Source organism: Glycine soja, chromosome 4, assembly GCF_004193775.1.
Source record: "Glycine soja cultivar W05 chromosome 4, ASM419377v2, whole genome shotgun sequence".
NCBI classification, from domain to species: Eukaryota; Viridiplantae; Streptophyta; class Magnoliopsida; order Fabales; family Fabaceae; genus Glycine; species Glycine soja.
In genome coordinates this window covers 6531526-6550522 of record NC_041005.1, presented here as the reverse complement: position 1 = coordinate 6550522, position 18997 = coordinate 6531526, and the positions used below count along the sequence as shown (strand labels likewise).

Here is an 18997-nt window from a genome sequence, read left to right as displayed (position 1 = left end):
TATGAGTTTCGCGTTATTAGGACGATGTTCTAGCTAATTAAGCTAATAGATCAATTATGTTATAAAATAAATGTTGCTATATATAACACTAAAACTTTTAATATATATTTAATGCGTATGTAAATTTAAATAATAAATTTTGTGAGAATAATTTTAATATAATAATTAATATGTTTACATATATGAATTTTTATGAAACATATAATTTTTATTTAAAATTTTTATATATAAAAAAATGCATTATAAGATCAAAATCAATTATAATAAGATCATTTATAATTTATATATGTAAATATATTAATTATTATATCAAAATTAATTGTCATAAAATTTATTATTTAAATTTATATGCGCATTAAATATAGATTAAAAATTTTAGTGTTATATATAACAATATTATTTATTTTATAACATAATTGGTCTTAACTCAATTGGTTAAAGCGTCGTGCTAATAACACGAAAGTAATCGATTTTACGGATGAGCTAATCCGTTGCGGGGTGTACCAACTATTTTGCTGGATGTATGTAACAACGTTCAAATATCAGGTGTCACTTGTTATTTAAGTTCAAAAATACATTAATCGTTTCAGTCCACCAACCCACCTTAAAAATGTATATTATGTTTTTATCAATATTGTATTAGACTATTAGTAGAAATAATTAAGACTTATTTACTTAAGGTTTAGTATAACACAATATTCTTTATGTGCATTTCGATATTATTTATTTTGATATATATATATATATATATATATATATATATATATATATATATATATATATATATATATATATATATATATATATATATATATATATATCCAATAAAATGTCTTAATTTTAGTGTTATAATTTTTTAAATTTTACAATTTAACTATACATAATATTAAAATTAATAGATTATATTGACAAATTGAATTGATCTAGTTCATCTGTTATCTTGTTTCCAATAGGTTGAGTTCAAGTTTAAAATTTTGGCTTCAATAGAAATAAAGAAGCATGTGTCATAAACAACTTTGTATAAATTGGTTTATTGTTTATCGATGAAATAATGAATCAAAATTTGATGCATGCAAGTGTAGAATTGAAAGCAAGGGTACACAACAAACATCAAATAAAATAATGTGATACAAATAATAATTTACAGCAGTGAAAAGAAAGGTAAATCCGCACATCACATAAATTATTTGATAATTCTTTAATAATAATGTAGCTTCTTCTAACACCGTTATCGAATATATGATTTAAACAAATATCATCAGTCTTCACATTCTCACTCCAGCATCATTACTAAATATCATCATAATTCACAAACAATGAAACACTTTCTTCACGTATTTTTTTTTTTAATCTTAAATACGACTTGTTAGAACGTGTTCAATAAAATGAGTGATGGGCAAAACTCAATAAAAACAACTGAGAAAATAGGGAGACAAGCTTAGCAAGTGCTGTCGCGTGAGTACCAAGAACCAGAGGTGACGAATGACACTCCTTTGAGACTTTAGGAGACAATTTAAAATTGAACATTGAGACATTGTGTTATATCAGTATCACTAGGTTGTGATCTATCACTAAATATGATGACAACGACTTATATGATGTGTATCAAGGCGTGAATATAGGAAGAGAGTATCAAGTTGCAATATTCACTTATATGAAAAAGGACAAAGAAATTAATGTGACAATGAACAATGCATGAGTGACTAAGCTTAAGCCATCAAAGATACCTAAAATAAATTGCTTAAGCCATCAAAGCAACAAACGAGGCAAAGGGTATATACAACTCCACCTTTTTATTTATTTAAATTCATTTTTTAACATTTATATTAACCAACTTAACCAAATCAATTGCAACACGGATCAATAAATTAAGCAAAAAAACTCATTTAGCCCAAGATTTGAGAATGAGCATAAGACACTGACACTCACCAATTGCAAAATTTTCAAAGGACCTTGGATAAATCATACATGTTACCAATTAAAATAAGGCAAGATCAGTGTTCTTAGAATTCGATTTTACAAAACCATTCAAAGCAAAACAGTCTCTGTTCAATTCACTTATAATTCAGTTCCAATTGAGTCCACCAATATTCATCCAGTAAAGCAAACTCAATCAATCAACCCAGTGTGTAATGCAACAGATTTTGAACCAGAGTAAATTATTTTGTAGATACTAAACTACATATAATGCAAAACATCATTTACATCCTAATTAACAACTAGGAAGTATTTCCGCCATTACATATAGATGTTTGGGACAACTTATTTTTGAGATTTCAGCTGATTTTTTATCGTAAAAACACTGTTTGCAAGACTGTTCATTCAAATTTGTGAATTGAATCGTACAAATCTTCCTTTACTCCTAAATCAAATCAAACCGTAATTTGTGAACTAAACCATACTGACTTCCTTTCCAACTAAATCAAACCAAACCTTACACAGATAAATAAACAAAACTAAACCAGTTGTCTCTTGTTTCTTTATAAAACACATGCAGATCAGGAAAGACAATATAGCCCTCACGTAACAATAAGTCAATTAGTTCTCTATGTTGCATAATATGAGATTACAAATGTTTTGCGATTTTCAAAGGATAATTCAAGAAACTTGAACAGAAAAGAAGGGAGAGGGGGGGAAATCAGCAAGTTCCAAAGAAGAATAACTCATGAATTAATTTCTTTTAGTAATAAATTTCAAGTTCCACAGACAACCGCAATAGACAGAACTAGTTCTGATTCTGATAAACATACATTAAGTGGAAACATTTCTACTATGTCAAGAATTTAAGAAAATAAAACCAACAGGAAAAGGGAGTGCAAGGAATTTAAGAAAATATAACAGTGATAATACATGAACATCTAAACATACTGTGTGCCCTTTTCTACAGTGAAACATCCTAAAGTTACCTCACCCAAAAAAAGAGAAGTAAAATATTCGAAACCCCACACGACAGGAAAGATATATCCCCTCAATAAGCTCATGCGAACAGGAAAAATTATCTGCAATAAACAGAAACGGGTATGTTTAGAGCATTGCATTTCAATATAGTTAGTGGGGAAAAAAATGATGTTAAAAACTAAACTGCACAATAAACACTAAGCCTGTTAATGAAAGAAATGTTGCATTGCATCATAGTTTCATGCTTCCATTTATGACAATATGATAGACCACCATCCAGATGTCCAATTGTCTCACTACATATGGAATTTAAGAAGACTTATGGGCACCGACCCCAAAGTAATAGGACTCATTTCAATCAACTAAAAGTGATTTGTTACCCATAAGATGCTCAGACAATGTTGCCGATAGCATTCTACTTTCCTTTCTTCTATTTTTGTTGGCCATCATTCCTCTGTTCATATCAATTGTCAAATTCATATAGCTTTGAGCATATGAAGTATCCTCTAAAGTCTAAGACTCTTGATGCTCTTTACTTGTTTTGCTTAGATTAAGAAAATATTAAAAAACTAGTTTTGCAGAAGGGACTTAACTCAAGTGGCACCTAGCCCTTAAGAGATTGTTTGATCCTGGGACCAAATCCCCTTTTTTTCCTCCATTTTAACCTACTCTCCCTCTCCCTACACTAGGTCATAGACCTCCTTTATAACACTCCCAAAAAGTATTTTCAAGATACTAATTTCACAAGGTAGGTGGTCATTCTACTGTGATGTATCTCCAAATGTGAAACAAAATTATGATGGTCATACAGATATTGGTTTTGTTTACCCTTCCAAATGGAATCACATAAATTGACATAACCTAAGCACATTAACTAAATAACTTACACGTGCTATGGAACTTAACATTTTACCCTTATCCTCAAAAACAATTGTACTATATGCCAGCGACTTATTAAACACCACAACATGATATCAAAGCAGAAATTGAGGAGGAAAATGAGACACTCGTTTTTTTCTATTGTTAACACTTTGATCCAGGAGGAGTGTTAAAGAGGCTTCGTTCCAATCTCACAATTTAGTGAATTAAGAGATACAATGTCTGTTTTCCTCTCAAAAATATCAATTCACAATAAGGTGGTTTTGGTATTTAAAAGACCAAACAAAGCTTCTCAAGGATGTTCAGTTCAATACTCAAAATTATTTCCCCTTTAGTTTTCAATCTTTATTTCCCCTTTAGTCTTCAATCTTTGAAGAAAATCAAATTAGCCACTCAATTGAAAATCCAAGATGGCAAAGGAGTTCATTATATAAAAATTGAGAAATGTCATCAACATACTCTTTAACATACTTTGTTGTACCCCCAACCAACAGAGACTAATCCCTTTTGAGGTGTAGAGATCATCAATGTAGGCTTTACCTTTACCAACAAAAACATTTCCATATACACAGCTAATAGAACATATTTTTCTAAAGGACTCCATCATTACACGAAAATCATGTGGAACCTGTTAAAAAAAGAGTAGGGCTCAAATCATTTAGTAGAATCCACATTGAGTTTGTCCCTGAGAACTTCAAATCTTGCTGCAGAAAGGGGCTTAGTTAGTACATCAGCCCATTGATCCAGAGCTGGAATATGCACAATGGAAAGCTGCTTGGCCAGAATCTTTTCTCTTATGAAGAAGACATCAATTTCCATGTGTTTTGTACGGCTGTGAAACACAGGATTGCGAGCAATAGACACAGCACTCTGGTTATCACAAAAGATTACAGGAGTAGTGAATGGAACTTGCAACTCTGTTAGAAGAGCATGAATCCATGTTAACTCGGTGGAAGTTTGAGCTAAATTGCAATACTCAGCTTCAGTACTAGACTTGGCAGTGACCTTTTGTTTGCGAGACCACCAAGATATTAAGTTTGGACCAAGAAATATGGCAGCCCCTGAGGTGGAACACCTGTCATCCACATCAGATGTCCAGTCAGCATCACAAAAAGCGCGAAGAACCAAGGGCTTTGTAACAGAAGTAGGCTGAAGAAGTAGTCCCTGAAACAAAGTACCCTTGAGATACCTCAAGATTCTTTTCACTACTGCCCATTGAGAGTCTAGAGGTGCAGCCATAAATTGACAAATTTTATTGACAGCAAAGCTGATTTCAAGTCTAGTAAGAGTAACATATTGTAAGGCACCAACTACAGATCTGTATAGAGTTGGATCGTGAAAGATATCAGCACCATGTCGAGATAACTTGCAATTAGAGACCATGGGGGAAGAAATAGAATAAGCTTCAGCCATGTGAGTTTTGTGGAGTAAATCACAAATATATTTACTTAGAGTCATCAATATAGAGTTATTGGGTAGATACTTGATCTCTAGACCCAAAAAATAATCAAATGACCAAGTTGCTTGAGAGAGAATGCAGTGTGTAGTTTGGTTGTGAGCTGCTGAATTAGAGAAGCAGAGCTACCCGTGATGATGATATCATCCACATAGACTAAAGATAGACAATATGCATTTGTTGCCTGTAGATGAAAAGGGAAGAATCACATTTGCTCCCAACAAATCCAAACTGCAGCAGAGTAGTTTCAACCTATCAAACCATTGCCTTAGGGCCTGTTTCAAGCCATAGAGAGCTTTGTTGAGCTTGCAGACTAGGGACCTATTTGCAACTTCAAAACTAGGAGGCTATGTCATAAATACAGATTCTTCAAGAAGCCCATTTAGAAAAGTATTATTCACATCAAGCTGAAACAACTCCCACCCATGTGGCAGAGCAAGGGTGAGAACAATACGAATGGTGACAGGCTTGACCACAGCAGAAAATGTCTCATGAAAGTCAAAGCCATGAATTTGATGAAACCCCTTGGCTACCAACCTTGCTTTGAACCTGTTGATGGGCCCATCAGCATTTTCCTTTACTCTGAAAACCCACTTACACCCAATAGCCTGTCTTTTTTTTGCTCAGCAAAAGTAGGTGATATATTATAAATAAGTACCAGAGGTACTAAAATACATAAAAGGATGGGTATACAGCAGGTTCAGAGCGCCATACAAGGAATACTAAGAACCTGATTGAACCCATAGTAGGAAATAAAATACCCTGCATGAGCTATTGGAATTACTACATCTGTCGTCACTCCCTAATTATAGAAAAATGCTTTGAGGTGGGAGGACCAGTGACTAAAGTGCACTGTGAAACCCTTCTCCATTGCCTTAAGCCAAGACCATAGTAAGAATAGTGCATCATCCATCACTTTGCTTCCGTCGAAGGATTTGTTTTCAAAAACTACCCCGTTTCAATGCTTCCAAATGGTCCATGTTAGCGCTACCCACCAGCACTTCCATCTTTTAGCTTTAATTCCAGCAGCACATCCATTGTCATGTTGCAGAAAGTGGTGTTTGGGATTTTGTGGGAATACACCCAATGAGTTCACCCATGACAGAGATTCCCACCATAGAGGTAGGGTTTTATTGCAATGGAAGAATAAATGTGCTGCATCCTCCTCCGGGCTGTTACACAGTAGGCACCGTGAATCATTTATCTCCACTTGTCTGCTCCTCAGGTTGGTCCTAGTTGGCAAGCGGTCTCTAATGAGCCTCCATGTGAACACTGCTGCTTTAAGTGGGATCTTGAGCTTCCATAACTCCACAAAGGTCTGATCTTCAGCAGCCCCCGTTGTTGCTTCCACCAGTAGCTGGTATGCAGATTTCGTTGAGTAGTTCCCACTCGGGTCATCCTTCCATACCCATAAGTCTGGTCTGTGTTGATGAACTGTTACTTGTGCTAGCTCCTCTAAAAATTCAGCAGCCATGCCAATTTCGTTTTCAAAAAGAGATCTCCTACAACTCAATTCCCATTCCCACCCTGCATCCTTTTGACTCCCCACCCCAATAGCCTGTCTATTAGAAGGTAAGGGAACTAAGTCCCAAGTCTTGTTTTTCAGAAAAGCATCATACTCTTGTTGCATAGCAGCAAGCCAATCTACATTTTCAAGAGCCTGTTTCACAATTTTGGGCTCAGAATGTAAGAAATAAAGAAGGATGTAGTCTAGGATTGTGAATTCCAGACTTGGACCTTGTTTGCATAGCATGTGTATTAGCTGGTATAGAATTAGGTGCTGAAATGGACTCAAAAGAGGATGCACTAGGGGTTGTGGATTCTGAAGTTTGAGGATGAACAAAGGTAGGCTTAGAAGATGTGGATGGATGAGACATAGAAAGAGAGGTTGTGGGAGAATGGATTGGAATAGGGGGAAAACCAGGAGGAACAAAAGGTACAGAAGGAGAATGAGAGGGAGACAGTTGAGAGGATTGAGGGGTGGGAATAACAAAAGGTGAAGATAGGTTAGGATTAAGGCTGAAATAGGAATCAAGATTCTTAATGGGGTTAGAAGAGGAGGGAAACAGGTTAGAATAAGGGAACCTTAATTCATTAAACAAAACATCTTTGGAAATATAGACTCTGCCAGATGAAGAAAAACATTTGTGACCTTTGTGGGAGGAGGAATACCCCAAAAATAGACACTCCTGGGATCGAAAATTTAGTTTGTGTATGGTAAGGCCTCAGCAAGGAAAAACAGGCACAGTCAAAGGTTTTAAGGAAATGAAAATCAGGATCCTTGTTGAAAAGGGTAACAAAAGGAATGGCAAAATTGAGGGAAGCAATGGGAAGTCTATTAATCAGATAGACAGCAGTAATAAAGGCATAATCCCAAAACTGTAAGGGTAAAGAAGCATGATGCAACAATGTAAGGCCCAAATCAACTATATGTTTGTGTTTTCTCTCAACTACACCATTTTAATGATGAGTGCGGGGACAGATTAGTTTGTAAGAGATGCCATAGGAGGTTAGGAGAGCAGAGAAAGGTTTGTATTCACACAACCCCCCCCCCCCCCCCCCCCAAAAAAAAAATCAGATTGAATACTTTTGATTTTAGTATTAAGTTATAGTTTAACCATAGATTTAAAAGCTTGAAAAACAGAAAGAGTTTCAGCCTTCTTGATAGGAAATATCCAAGTGTACCTGGAAAAAGCATCAATAAAGGATACATAATATTTATAACCAGCATCTGAAGTCAAATGAGAAGGTCCCCACAAATCTGTGAAAATAAGCTCCAAAGGAAAGTAAACAGAAACAGAAGTGTGAGATGGTAATCTATGAGACTTTCCCATACAGCAGGAAGAGCAAAAACCTAAGAAATTTTTATTTGATGGAGAAATGTTACAATGATTGAAGACCATTAGGGTGACCTAATCTAACATGCCAAAGACTAGCAGTACTAGAAGAAGAAACAACAGAATTGGAAACCGCACTAGAGTTATTATTAACAGTAGCAGCTGTACTAGGCAAGCCAGTATCTGAAATTGAGGTTGAGGTAGACAACAACAGAGGAGAGTTGTCTTGAAGCTTGAGATTACAAAAGGAGTAAAGACTATCAGCACCAACAACTCCTTGAAGAAGTACTTTATTGGTTTCCTGAGATTTCACAAGACACAAGTGAGGATGAAATTCAAAGAAAACATAGTTATACTTAGCAAACTGACTCACACATAACAAATTTTTCGAAATTGAAAGAACATGTAATAACTTGTGAAGTTTAAATGTTATGTGAGAAACATTGGGGGACACAAAAGAAGAGAAACCAACACCAGAGATACTCAAACCTTCACCATTGCCTATGAAAATTTGATCAGGTCCATCAAAGTGAGTGAATAGCTTGATATTTTGGGATTCACTAGTTTAAAGTACTCAGCGATGGATGGTGAACATCACGAGATTTCGTATGGAGACTAAAGTACTCATGAATCTTCTCCCAAACTTGATAGGAGTGATTCGAGCCAAAGTACGCACGACAGAACTGATTTCGAGAGAGTAGATTGAAGCCAAACAAGGAGCGTTTGGTCTTGAACTTCCCAAGCTTCATACTCAGGATTCACACGATCTGCAATGCGATCATCCTCCGTGAGATAGCGAGGCAGAACGATGGGATTGACGACGAAACGCTGCAATTATACAACTTGATAACCAGTTCTACATGTTGTCGCTAGTGGAGATAGTTTAAGTCATCAAGCTTCTCGGCAATGGAGTTTGGGAACGACTGAGAAACGAAATTAAAAGGAGCGGAAGCCATGGATGCACAGATCTGGAACTTGTGAGAGAAAGTGAGAGAAAGAGAGAAAGGAAATTGATATTATTGCAATCTGAAAAATTGGTTAGAGTAAGTTACAACAAAGGTCTATATAGACCTCTGACCCTCTGAACTAACACTAACAGAAATTGACTTCCTAATACTAGTGAGGTGCTGTTAGCAAAAGCTAACAACCCTTACATTCATTCTACAAAACTGTTTTCACAGTTATACAAGCACATACTCTAATACTTTGCATCATTCATGCCGCATAAAATAATTAGTATAAGATGAAACTGGGCTAGTCATTACATTTATAGTAATGAAGGCATCCATAATCAATTAAATAATAGAATACAATAGCATACCTAATTTCTTTCCAAGAAAAAAAATAAAGCAGGAACCAACTTCATGTTGTGTGCTTGTCTAGATGCCCTCGCTTAGGTTTACGTCGTGCATGGTGAGTGTTTCCATTTCGAGCAGGTTTACTCACTTTTTTGCTACTGCAGACAATAAAAGTGTCTGTTACTATAAGTTCCAATCACACACACATATATCAAGAGGACATACACATCAACAAAAAGCAAATCAGTATATGGATTTTAAAAAAGACATTTAAGACTGACCAGAAAACAGCTGAAAACACTCTAGCCATTAAAACAATAGGTAAAGCCAGAAGGGCAGAGGCCTGCAAAAGTGCAAAAATTGACAATATTATTTGTCAAATCAACTGATCACTGTCAATTTCAGTAATATTAATCAGGAAATAGAAACTCATTCATTGCATACCGCAAACCATTCCAACTCTTTAGTAGCAAGAGGTCTAGTAAGCTCATGCTTTTTCAGTGTCTCTTGGACAGAAGCTTGGACCTTCATGAAATAAAAAAATCAATACTCAGAAACTGCAATTTATCCTTATATCAATACCAGGCCTAATTTTCAGCATTTCTTGATTAAACAATAATTAAAAAGTTAACAGAACTTTTTACTAATGCCGTGGCATTGAAGGAAAAGGTTATTCCAGATCCTGGAACTGTCATGAAATTCAGTGAATATGCAGTCAAGAAAATATAATCCTAGTTTTATAAATCACAATCACACTACATGATAAGCGAAAAGGAACTTAAGAAACACTTTTAACCAAATCTGTCTTCAACAACATCACAGCTATGTCTAAATCATGTTATGATCTCCAAACTAAAGAAATGTTAGCATGTAGCAGTCACGACTAATGAGCAGACACTCATACTGCCCCCTAAAATTAATAAATACACAAATTTAGTTCTGCAACAATATTAAGTTGGTTTTCACTATATTTCGTCATTGATAAACAACCAAGACTGATTGCACGAACGGGCAACTATAAATTTCAAAACACAGACTGCCAACCAAAGTTCATATTTCAATTTTCTTAAGAGTAGATACAGTGCAACAGGAATAAATGGAAGAAAAAAAAACACAATAAAAGCATTGATATCAGCAATGAATAATGAAAAATACAATAAGGATTTGCATAATTTTTTTCAATATCTTAAAAAAAAGATGAAGCTTGAAACCTGGCGATGATATGTAGTAGCTGATTCCAAAAACTTCCCATAAACACGAACAACCTCCTTTGTGTAGGGCTTCAAAACCTCTTGTACTTTATCAACATGAGGTTTAGCTGCAATAGCAATCTGATCAATGTATGGCTTGCTGAACTTTCTAGCTTCCTGTCAACCAGTAGTGAATACCTTAAGAAACACATCAGCAAACAAACAAACCATGAGGATGAATTGAAGAGGTTTATACCTGATAATAAGGATCTACAACTTCTTTTGCCTTGCTTAAGTGGGGGGAAATTGCATTCTTTGATGCCTCATAAACTTCAACAGTTTTCGTGGTCAATAATTGCACATGAGGTTCAGCATTTGTTTTCACCACAGACCACTGTTCTTTTACGGCCGGGACCCATTTCTTCAATTGAATAAGAGAAAAAGTGAGGAAGAAAATAATTAAATTTGGCTGGATGTTAAAGAAAATTTAAAGTTGAAAGATATGAAAGATTGATAACAAACAAGCAAAGCATAGCAAATAACTGAAAGATATAAAAATGGGTCTTACAGTTTTAATGGTTTCCACATGAGGTTCAGCCCACTTTCCAGCTTGTGCCTTTTTCTCTAGGGCCTAGAATAAATAGGAAGGACAATGAAATGAAGAAGCCAATATGACTTGCTTGTAGTAATAAAGAAATAAAATAAACCTTGTATCTGTAATTGATTAACATGTCAAAAGAAATAACAGATAAGAAAGATTGATAGCCAAAATGAAAACCAAAACATTACCTTTTGAGTAACCATTTCCAAAGCAGGTTTCCCATGTTTGTTCCAATGACTATCAACAAAAGACTGGCAGAAAGATAAAATTCTCAGAACTTGTGAGGAAGGCTGCTTTAACAACCATTAGAGGAGATACAACATAGACACACCTTACTATGAATATAGTGAACAGCAAGCCAAGGGGGAAGCCAAGCACCATGAGCCTGAGTATAACACCAGTGACCAGTATGCGTCAATTCAATGCACATAATTATAATTATTCGTATTCATATCATCAAAATTTCATGAGGATGGAATGGTTTTCTCAAATCTATCATTCATCGTAGCAATAGGAAGCTGTTGCTTACAAAACCAAAATGAAAAATCTAAAACCTACAATTTAACAATTATAAAAAAAAATATGGTAAAATAATTATAGAATGCATTTCAAAACAATAAAATTGTGAAAACCTGGTTTCAACTAAAGATTTTACATTTTCATATTTGAAGGGTATTTGGGCTGGGTGTTCTAGGTTATGGATATTAAACTGGAATTAAGCAAGGCTTAAAGCAGTTTGGCATTTGTTTGGAGCAACATAAAAATTCACATCACAGGTTCAGGTCTTACCCTGGCTGTCTGTTAGTGTGACTCAAACATATTAAGGCTGACCTTTCTATGATTGAGTCACATGCTAGTTTGAGTTACAGTGTTCCACAATGGTTTGAACTTTCTAAAGTCCTTTACTGGTGTTTGCTCTGTTTTCAATAAAATTTTGGAATGTCAAGTGTTGCTGGTAATAGCAGCTCTCTCCAGGCTAACCACACTCAAAAGATCAAATAAAGGATGAATTATATAAGATTTTATAGCTTTTCTATTTTTGTGAAATACAAGTGATGAGCTTATGGAGTCCATTCATTTAGTACTTAATATAATTTGGAATTTATACCTCAGAAACCAGCATTTTATGTACATGTATGTGTGTAATTTTAAAAAAATTATTTTACATAGTATGTAACATCTATACTTTTACAGTTCACTTTTACTTGACCCTCCAGTGTTTTTAGGTAAAAGAAAAAGGGGTTTTGAGAACCCCGGTCAGTGCCACCATGTTTATCACAAAGAATTTCCTGAATTTCTTGTTAAGATTTTGACATTGTAAGTAACAATCCGAAAACCTTAGCCACCGAGATGAACTATTCACAATTGTGCAAGGCTATAAAATGAAAAGACAGAATTAAAAGAAATTCTTTGGTTTCAAATAGAAGGCACAACATTGATAATTAACCTGGACTACTTTGGAGGTTCTCAACTGGCTATCAAAATTTACAGACATATAAGAAAGATAACATTGTTTAGATAGTCAACTGAATTGATGAATTATTACCTCCCTCAGCTCTTTTTCTATGGCAGTAGCCTCAAACTTTGCCTTTAACATTTCTTCCTAAACAAGAATATTAGGTGAAAAACAAGAGACTTCCATTAAAAACATCATCAAGCATCCTGCAACATAGATAAGATCTATGCACTAACATACCTCAGCAACTTTAAGAGCGCGTTCACTTTTTTGAATTTTTGTCTTCTGTTCCTCATTTATCTTTTGAAGCTGTGAAGAATGTACCACTCAAGTCACCACATCATCCTTAAAGACAAAATGTTTCGATAACTTGAAATTTAAATTGATTACAGTACTGCAGGTAACTAGTGAAAAATAATAGCATAATGGTTTTTAATTTAATGTTGCATGTGATAGAGCCAAATAGCTGTAATAGTAATTCTCTTTGATCTACAATGAGTAGGATCATCCTAAAGCCAAAAGCAATAAATATTATACTGACTAATACGACACTAACAGCTAATTACAATGCTGCAGTAATACACAATACATTAGAAGAGGAAGGCACATCAAAACATGTGTAATTCAAAAGCATGCACCAATCAGGAAAAAAGAATAGTAAACAACCAACCAGGTGCTGCTGAGTTCTAAACTTACGTTGCTTAGACCTACAGAAGGATCCTAAAATGAAATATCCTAATTCACACTTGTTTGTCATTAATGGCATAAAAAAATTTACACCATCAACAGGTCAAATTAAACTCAATAAAAATTGCCTAATTTGAGGATCAATACAACATATATTAAGTCATAGTGGGAGGGGAAAAGTAAAGGTAACAGGATTACACAAGCAAAAAATTAGCAGAGAAGTATTTTTTTAGCATGTTGATCACAACTAGAATAATACAGTTATAATCACAGTACCAAGGAAGAATGGAGAAAGAGAATAACATGTGAAAAGCTAAAACTAGATATGGAGAAAGTGGAGAGTAAGATGTCCTTCCCATTGTGAGCATTGAAAATGATAAGCTGCATAGGGTACTCCTAGGACAGATCAAATATATATTACTGGGCAAATTGACGAGAAGGGAAATGAAAAGGGAATATAACTCAGTATAAGTGTTTTCAAATGAGTAAACTAAGATACATTAGTAATGACTTTACCAAGAACAATTACACCAAAATCAACAGTAAAAAGTGAAAAAGTAGTTCCAGAGACAACAAACTTAAGATGTAATTGAAGCAGGTTTGGAAAAAAAAATGTAGCCAAATGTAAAACTTACATCTTCTAATTTTGAGTTCAAGTCATGAATCTTATTCTCTAACTCAGGTACTCGAGTTTCCCAGTTCACTTTCTCCTTGTTTTGTGTTTCTAGTTCCCTTTTAAGTTTGTCCACCTGCATAAAGAATTTCAGAGTATGCACTATAGAATATCGATCATAAATGATACATCTACTAGCTCATTCATGTATAACCTGCTTCTGTAGTTCACCAGCACGTGCATGAGCCTTTCCAACCTGCTCCTCAGCATCCAGTGACCCTTTTTTCTGGGAGGAAAAATTGTTATCGAAGGTTTTTTATAATACAATATATAAACAGAATAAGAAAAGATACTAATAATAAAGTATGAGAATAACATACTAACATTTACTACCGTTACTCAAATTATTAACACATGAAGTAAGAAATGCAACAACCAATATTTAAAAAAAAATAATACAATGAAGAAAAATTGTAAGCCAGTTCTAGTCCCACACCTGGAGAGAAGCAATCTCATTCTGCAAGGATTGTATGGTAATTGATTTATCTTCAATGGAATTTTCTTTTTCTGCTATAATTTTGTCCTTCTTCTTCACTTCTTCCAACTTTTCACTGATTTGAGACTCTTCAAATTAGGCACGACATGTATTAGCCATAAAAAGAAACCATCAGAAACCACAACATAAAATTCGAAGTATATATAGAGGTCACTTCAATCGTAAATCATTAGCCACTACGCAAAAAAGTGACTTGTATAGAGATCATTCAACAACACTTTCGCCAACAACATAAATTAAACTCAAAAAATTGTTTTTTAAACACAACGCTTTCTCCTATTCAGTGACTGCAACTAATAGAAAATTGTAAACACGACAACACAACGACTCGCGATTATAACACGGTCCTTATTTCCTAAACAAAAATAGCACAGAAATATAAGAAGAAGAAAAATCGTAAACGTGGACTTCTCTCAACGAAACAGTGTAACTACTAAAATTGAAATCTAAGAAAGGAAAAAAAAATCGAGATTAAAAATATATTTAGGTTTTATTTCGCATAGAAGATGAAAACGTACCGAGAATTTGGATCTTGGAATTGAGTTGATCTAATTGGATCTTGATGGCGGAGGTATCAGGCTCTGGAGTGGCTCCTTCGACGGAAACATCGGCTTCGGCCCCAACGATGGCAAAAATCAGGGTTACTGAAAGCGCAAATACGAAGAGCTTCGGAGGCGCCATCGCTATGCAGATTTGCTTTGCCGCCAACAAAGCTTCGGAGTTCGGAGAACAGAAAAAAAAAAAACTCTTCTGTTCTGATATTTATAACACCGTCGTCGTTTACAAGGAAGGAAGGTTTCTATTTTTCATTTTCATTTTCATTTTTTAATAAATAACATATTCACTCCTTTTCTTTATTTTTAGTATATTCACTCTACGCTATTATTGAATCAGAAATCATCATAAGCAGGAAATTTAATTAATTTTATATTAAACACGTTAATAATAATGTAAAAATTAGTACCCATTCAAACCTAGAAATTAAATTAGACTCTACTTTTTTTTTTTCTCGGGTGAATTAAGAAATTATAAACTTTTATAGTAAAAAGATGAAAAATAAATAAAGAAAAAAGGAAACACGAGGTGGGCGTGCGTGGGTTGATTCTTCCTTGCGGGTCCAGTCTATGTTCTAAGAGAATCTAACCTGATCTTTATTTATGGTTTTTTCCTTTTCTTTTCTTTTTTTGTGACAATCTAATCTTTATTTTAATGCGATGCGATGTGAACATGTGGCAAGCCAGGGCCACCAAAACCCAAATGATTGATTGATAATATTATTGATGGAAGACCGTTTTCTTCACAATTAATTAACTTCTTCTATGTTGAAAAAACCTTTTAGCAAAGTAGTATATCTCTCGCTTACCCAATACCAAAATTAAACCAAGTATGTATCTCTGTTAATAATATTCATTTTTTACTGGTAATTAATACTTTTAAGTCTTTTTTCAAATGTTTATGTTATAGTTATAATAAATTATTAATTTACCATTCAATTTTTTATGACATCATTTTTAGGGACAAGACAACATTTCATTGCACATTTAATGGATCGATAAAATATGGGGGGGAAATTTGGTGATAAAATTTGAAAAAAAATGATAATTAGATGGTAAAATATGTAATTAAGCTAAACATAAAACTTATAAGAAATTCCTTATATAATTTCAGTGTTTTTCTCCGATCCAAAATTGGAATTCACACTTGTAATATAGTTTAATGAACTTAAATTCTCATTATCAACCAAAAAACTTAAATTCTCATTGAAAGAGGTAAAAATATGTTTAATGATCGTATTTTTATAAATAAAAGAAAGGTGAATATTGTATTTTTATCAAGTGTAAAATTACCAGAGGATAAAGTGATTTTTATTTCTTTCAAATAGACTTAAAATAAGGCGGTATTCTGTGTAGATTATTTTCCAAGACGAGGTGAGCTAACCTAACCTAACCTCCTTTTAGCGAATCTAGGTAGGTTAACCCAACTTCTTATATATCCTTAACATGCATATAAAATGTAAAGACAAAAACTTAACATAATAAAATTATTTTTAATAATTAAAAATTATAAGAAGTAAATATTAACTATTATAATTAGGATATCAAAAGTATTCATAGATAAAAGAATTGAGATAAGAAGTATAATTAAGCTCACATTGTTTTCTTGTTTAAAACTTTAAATATAAATATATATATATATATATATATATATATATATATATTAACAAAATAAATCTTTCTTACCTCATAAAAGGATGTGAAGAAGAAAAAAAAATGTTATATTGCCTTTTTTATTGTTAGTTTCTCCAAGTATATATGAGTATAAATGAGAAATGTGGTTGAGTAGTTGTGTTCAGGGGTAGGTGAGGACACATGAGTGCCGCCGAGGAAGGTCTGAAATGTATCGAAGGGATCAGCAAAAAGTAGTAGACTAATAATAGGATCTGAAGAAGAAAAAAAAAGTTATACTATTTATATAATATTTTATTATTATTATTATTTCCATTACATTATTTGTACTATCACATATTTTAGTCTGTTTTATTTCTTTTTTTCATGTTTATAACTTTTTAATAAATTTATATTACCAAAATACTTTTTCTTAAAAAAAATAGCGAAGTCGTTGGCAAAATGCTCATACGAATTTTATTTAATTATGGAAGTCATGGCTACTTATTTATTAAACGGGAAAACATTGATATTTTACGTGAGACATGGTGAGTGTGATCATATGAAAGGTTGGGATTTGTGGTTCTGGCGAGTGAAAAGGGGAATTCTACGGATGGCAGCTTCTTCTTGTTTATTCCATATTCAAACACAGGTTAACGTAACAAAGACGACGACGACTCAAGCAATTAAATCAGATAGATAACCTAAAAATATGACAGTGTCCTTCCGTTGATCATGAACAAACTTATAAAATAAGTGGAAAATAGACATAGGCCAAACGTTTGTTGAAAAATATGCTACGAAACATGATAGGGGAAAACAATCTTCTGTTGTAAATGTTGAGTTTAAAGTTGAATAATTTATGTATCTTAAAAGTAAACTTGTAGAATTTTTAGTGCAAAAACTACATAAGATTTCTGTTAAATCACGTCTAGCTATATTTTTATATTACTAGTAGTTTTTCCAAACAAGATTGAAGATAACAAAACAATTATCCTGATGGCAAGCTGCAAATGTATTATTATTATTATTATTATTATTATTATTATTATTATTGCATATCAACTTGTTTGGCAAAAAAATCATTTCTCAAAATTAATTACACCGTGTGTAGAGTTGAATTTAAAAGGAAAAAAAAGTATAAATTGAAAACTTTTCAGGTATAAAATTATTCTAAATGTGAGACCTTTTGAGAGAAAAAATGTCTATACTTATCGTTCAAAAGCAATTATAACTTTATTAAAAAAAATAATTCACTTTTAAAATAATAATATTCCCCAAATGCAAAACTATTTTACTAAACTACAAAACAAGTTGACAGCATTTATCTGGACAACATCTGTAAACATGATGCAGGTGGCAAAACAAGTTTTATCTTCATAATTTTCACGAATGTATCTGGACAAGTTTCTCCAATGCATGTAAACATGGTTTGGTGGCAAAACAAGGATGCAGGTGGGCTTGAAATAACAAAACGAGAATTTGATCCTATGTTTTAATCTCTTTTTTCATGTTCCTTTGTTGTCAAATAAAACTATTTTTGTTCGTAAAAGTATATTGAATTAAAGTGTATATTACTCTTAGAATGTGTTAATTAAGATTTTCGTATTACAGATATATAAGATCCATTTTGTAGTTGAAAAGGGATAAAGAAAGAATACAGGAAAAAAAGATTTCGAGTTCAAATTTTCTCAAATAATATTTTAATAAAATTAATATTTATGGATAAAAAAATATTTATATTACATTTTATAACAAGTTGTTCATAAAAGTAACTCGTGTAAAAAGAGAAAGAAGGAGAGGAAAAATAGTTAAACAAGACCTTATTATAACAATCAAATCATCAGTACAAAAATAGGGTTTTTACATTAAATTTCTTAAAAAATCAAATTAAATTGATTTTTTATTTATTTGGATTTTTTTAAATTGATGGTTTAGTTTGGTTTAATTTGTGGTTTGTATTTTTTGAAAACAAATCAAATCCAACTGTTGTTATGTGTATATCATTTGAATTTCACACTATCTTATAATTTTATGTATATGAAATTTATAATGTGTATATCATTTTAGACAACTTTTTAAACATATGTTTAATTTAAAGTGAATAAAAATTTGATAAATTTTTATTTTAAAAGGTTTAACATATTAATATTCATAAATTATTATTAACAATTTTTAATGTAATTTAATTTAAAAGATGAAAAGAAAATATATAAATTTCAATAAAATAATATTTTAATAAAAATCATAGTAACCAAACTAAATTAAATAAAAAATATTAGTTTTATTTTATTCGAATTTTATTCTAAATAAAAATCAAATCACATATGTTTTTAAAGTTTAGTTAGGATGAATTTTTTT

At 32.7% G+C, this 18997-nt stretch overlaps 1 protein-coding gene across 2 annotated transcripts; it reads right to left on the bottom strand.

Moving 5' to 3' along the window:
• Positions 1-2646: 2646 nt before the first annotated feature.
• LOC114409070 lies at positions 2647-15244 on the bottom strand. Of its 2 annotated transcripts, none has more exons than XM_028372364.1 (15): positions 14990-15243; positions 14412-14539; positions 14130-14201; positions 13938-14051; positions 12856-12924; positions 12706-12762; positions 11491-11544; positions 11348-11410; positions 11127-11189; positions 10815-10979; positions 10580-10735; positions 9813-9893; positions 9650-9711; positions 9392-9526; positions 2647-2999 (listed from the first exon to the last, which is right to left on the bottom strand). In XM_028372364.1, the coding sequence occupies exons 1-14, from the start codon at positions 15150-15152 to the stop codon at positions 9433-9435; spliced, it is 1341 nt and encodes a 446-aa protein (XP_028228165.1). In that variant the 5' UTR covers positions 15153-15243; the 3' UTR covers positions 2647-2999; positions 9392-9432. The 2 variants fall into 2 exon arrangements, with proteins under 2 accessions (XP_028228165.1, XP_028228166.1); XM_028372365.1 differs by lacking the exon at positions 2647-2999 and adding an exon at positions 8083-8371 and having other exon boundaries at positions 14990-15244.
• Positions 15245-18997: the final 3753 nt, after the last annotated feature.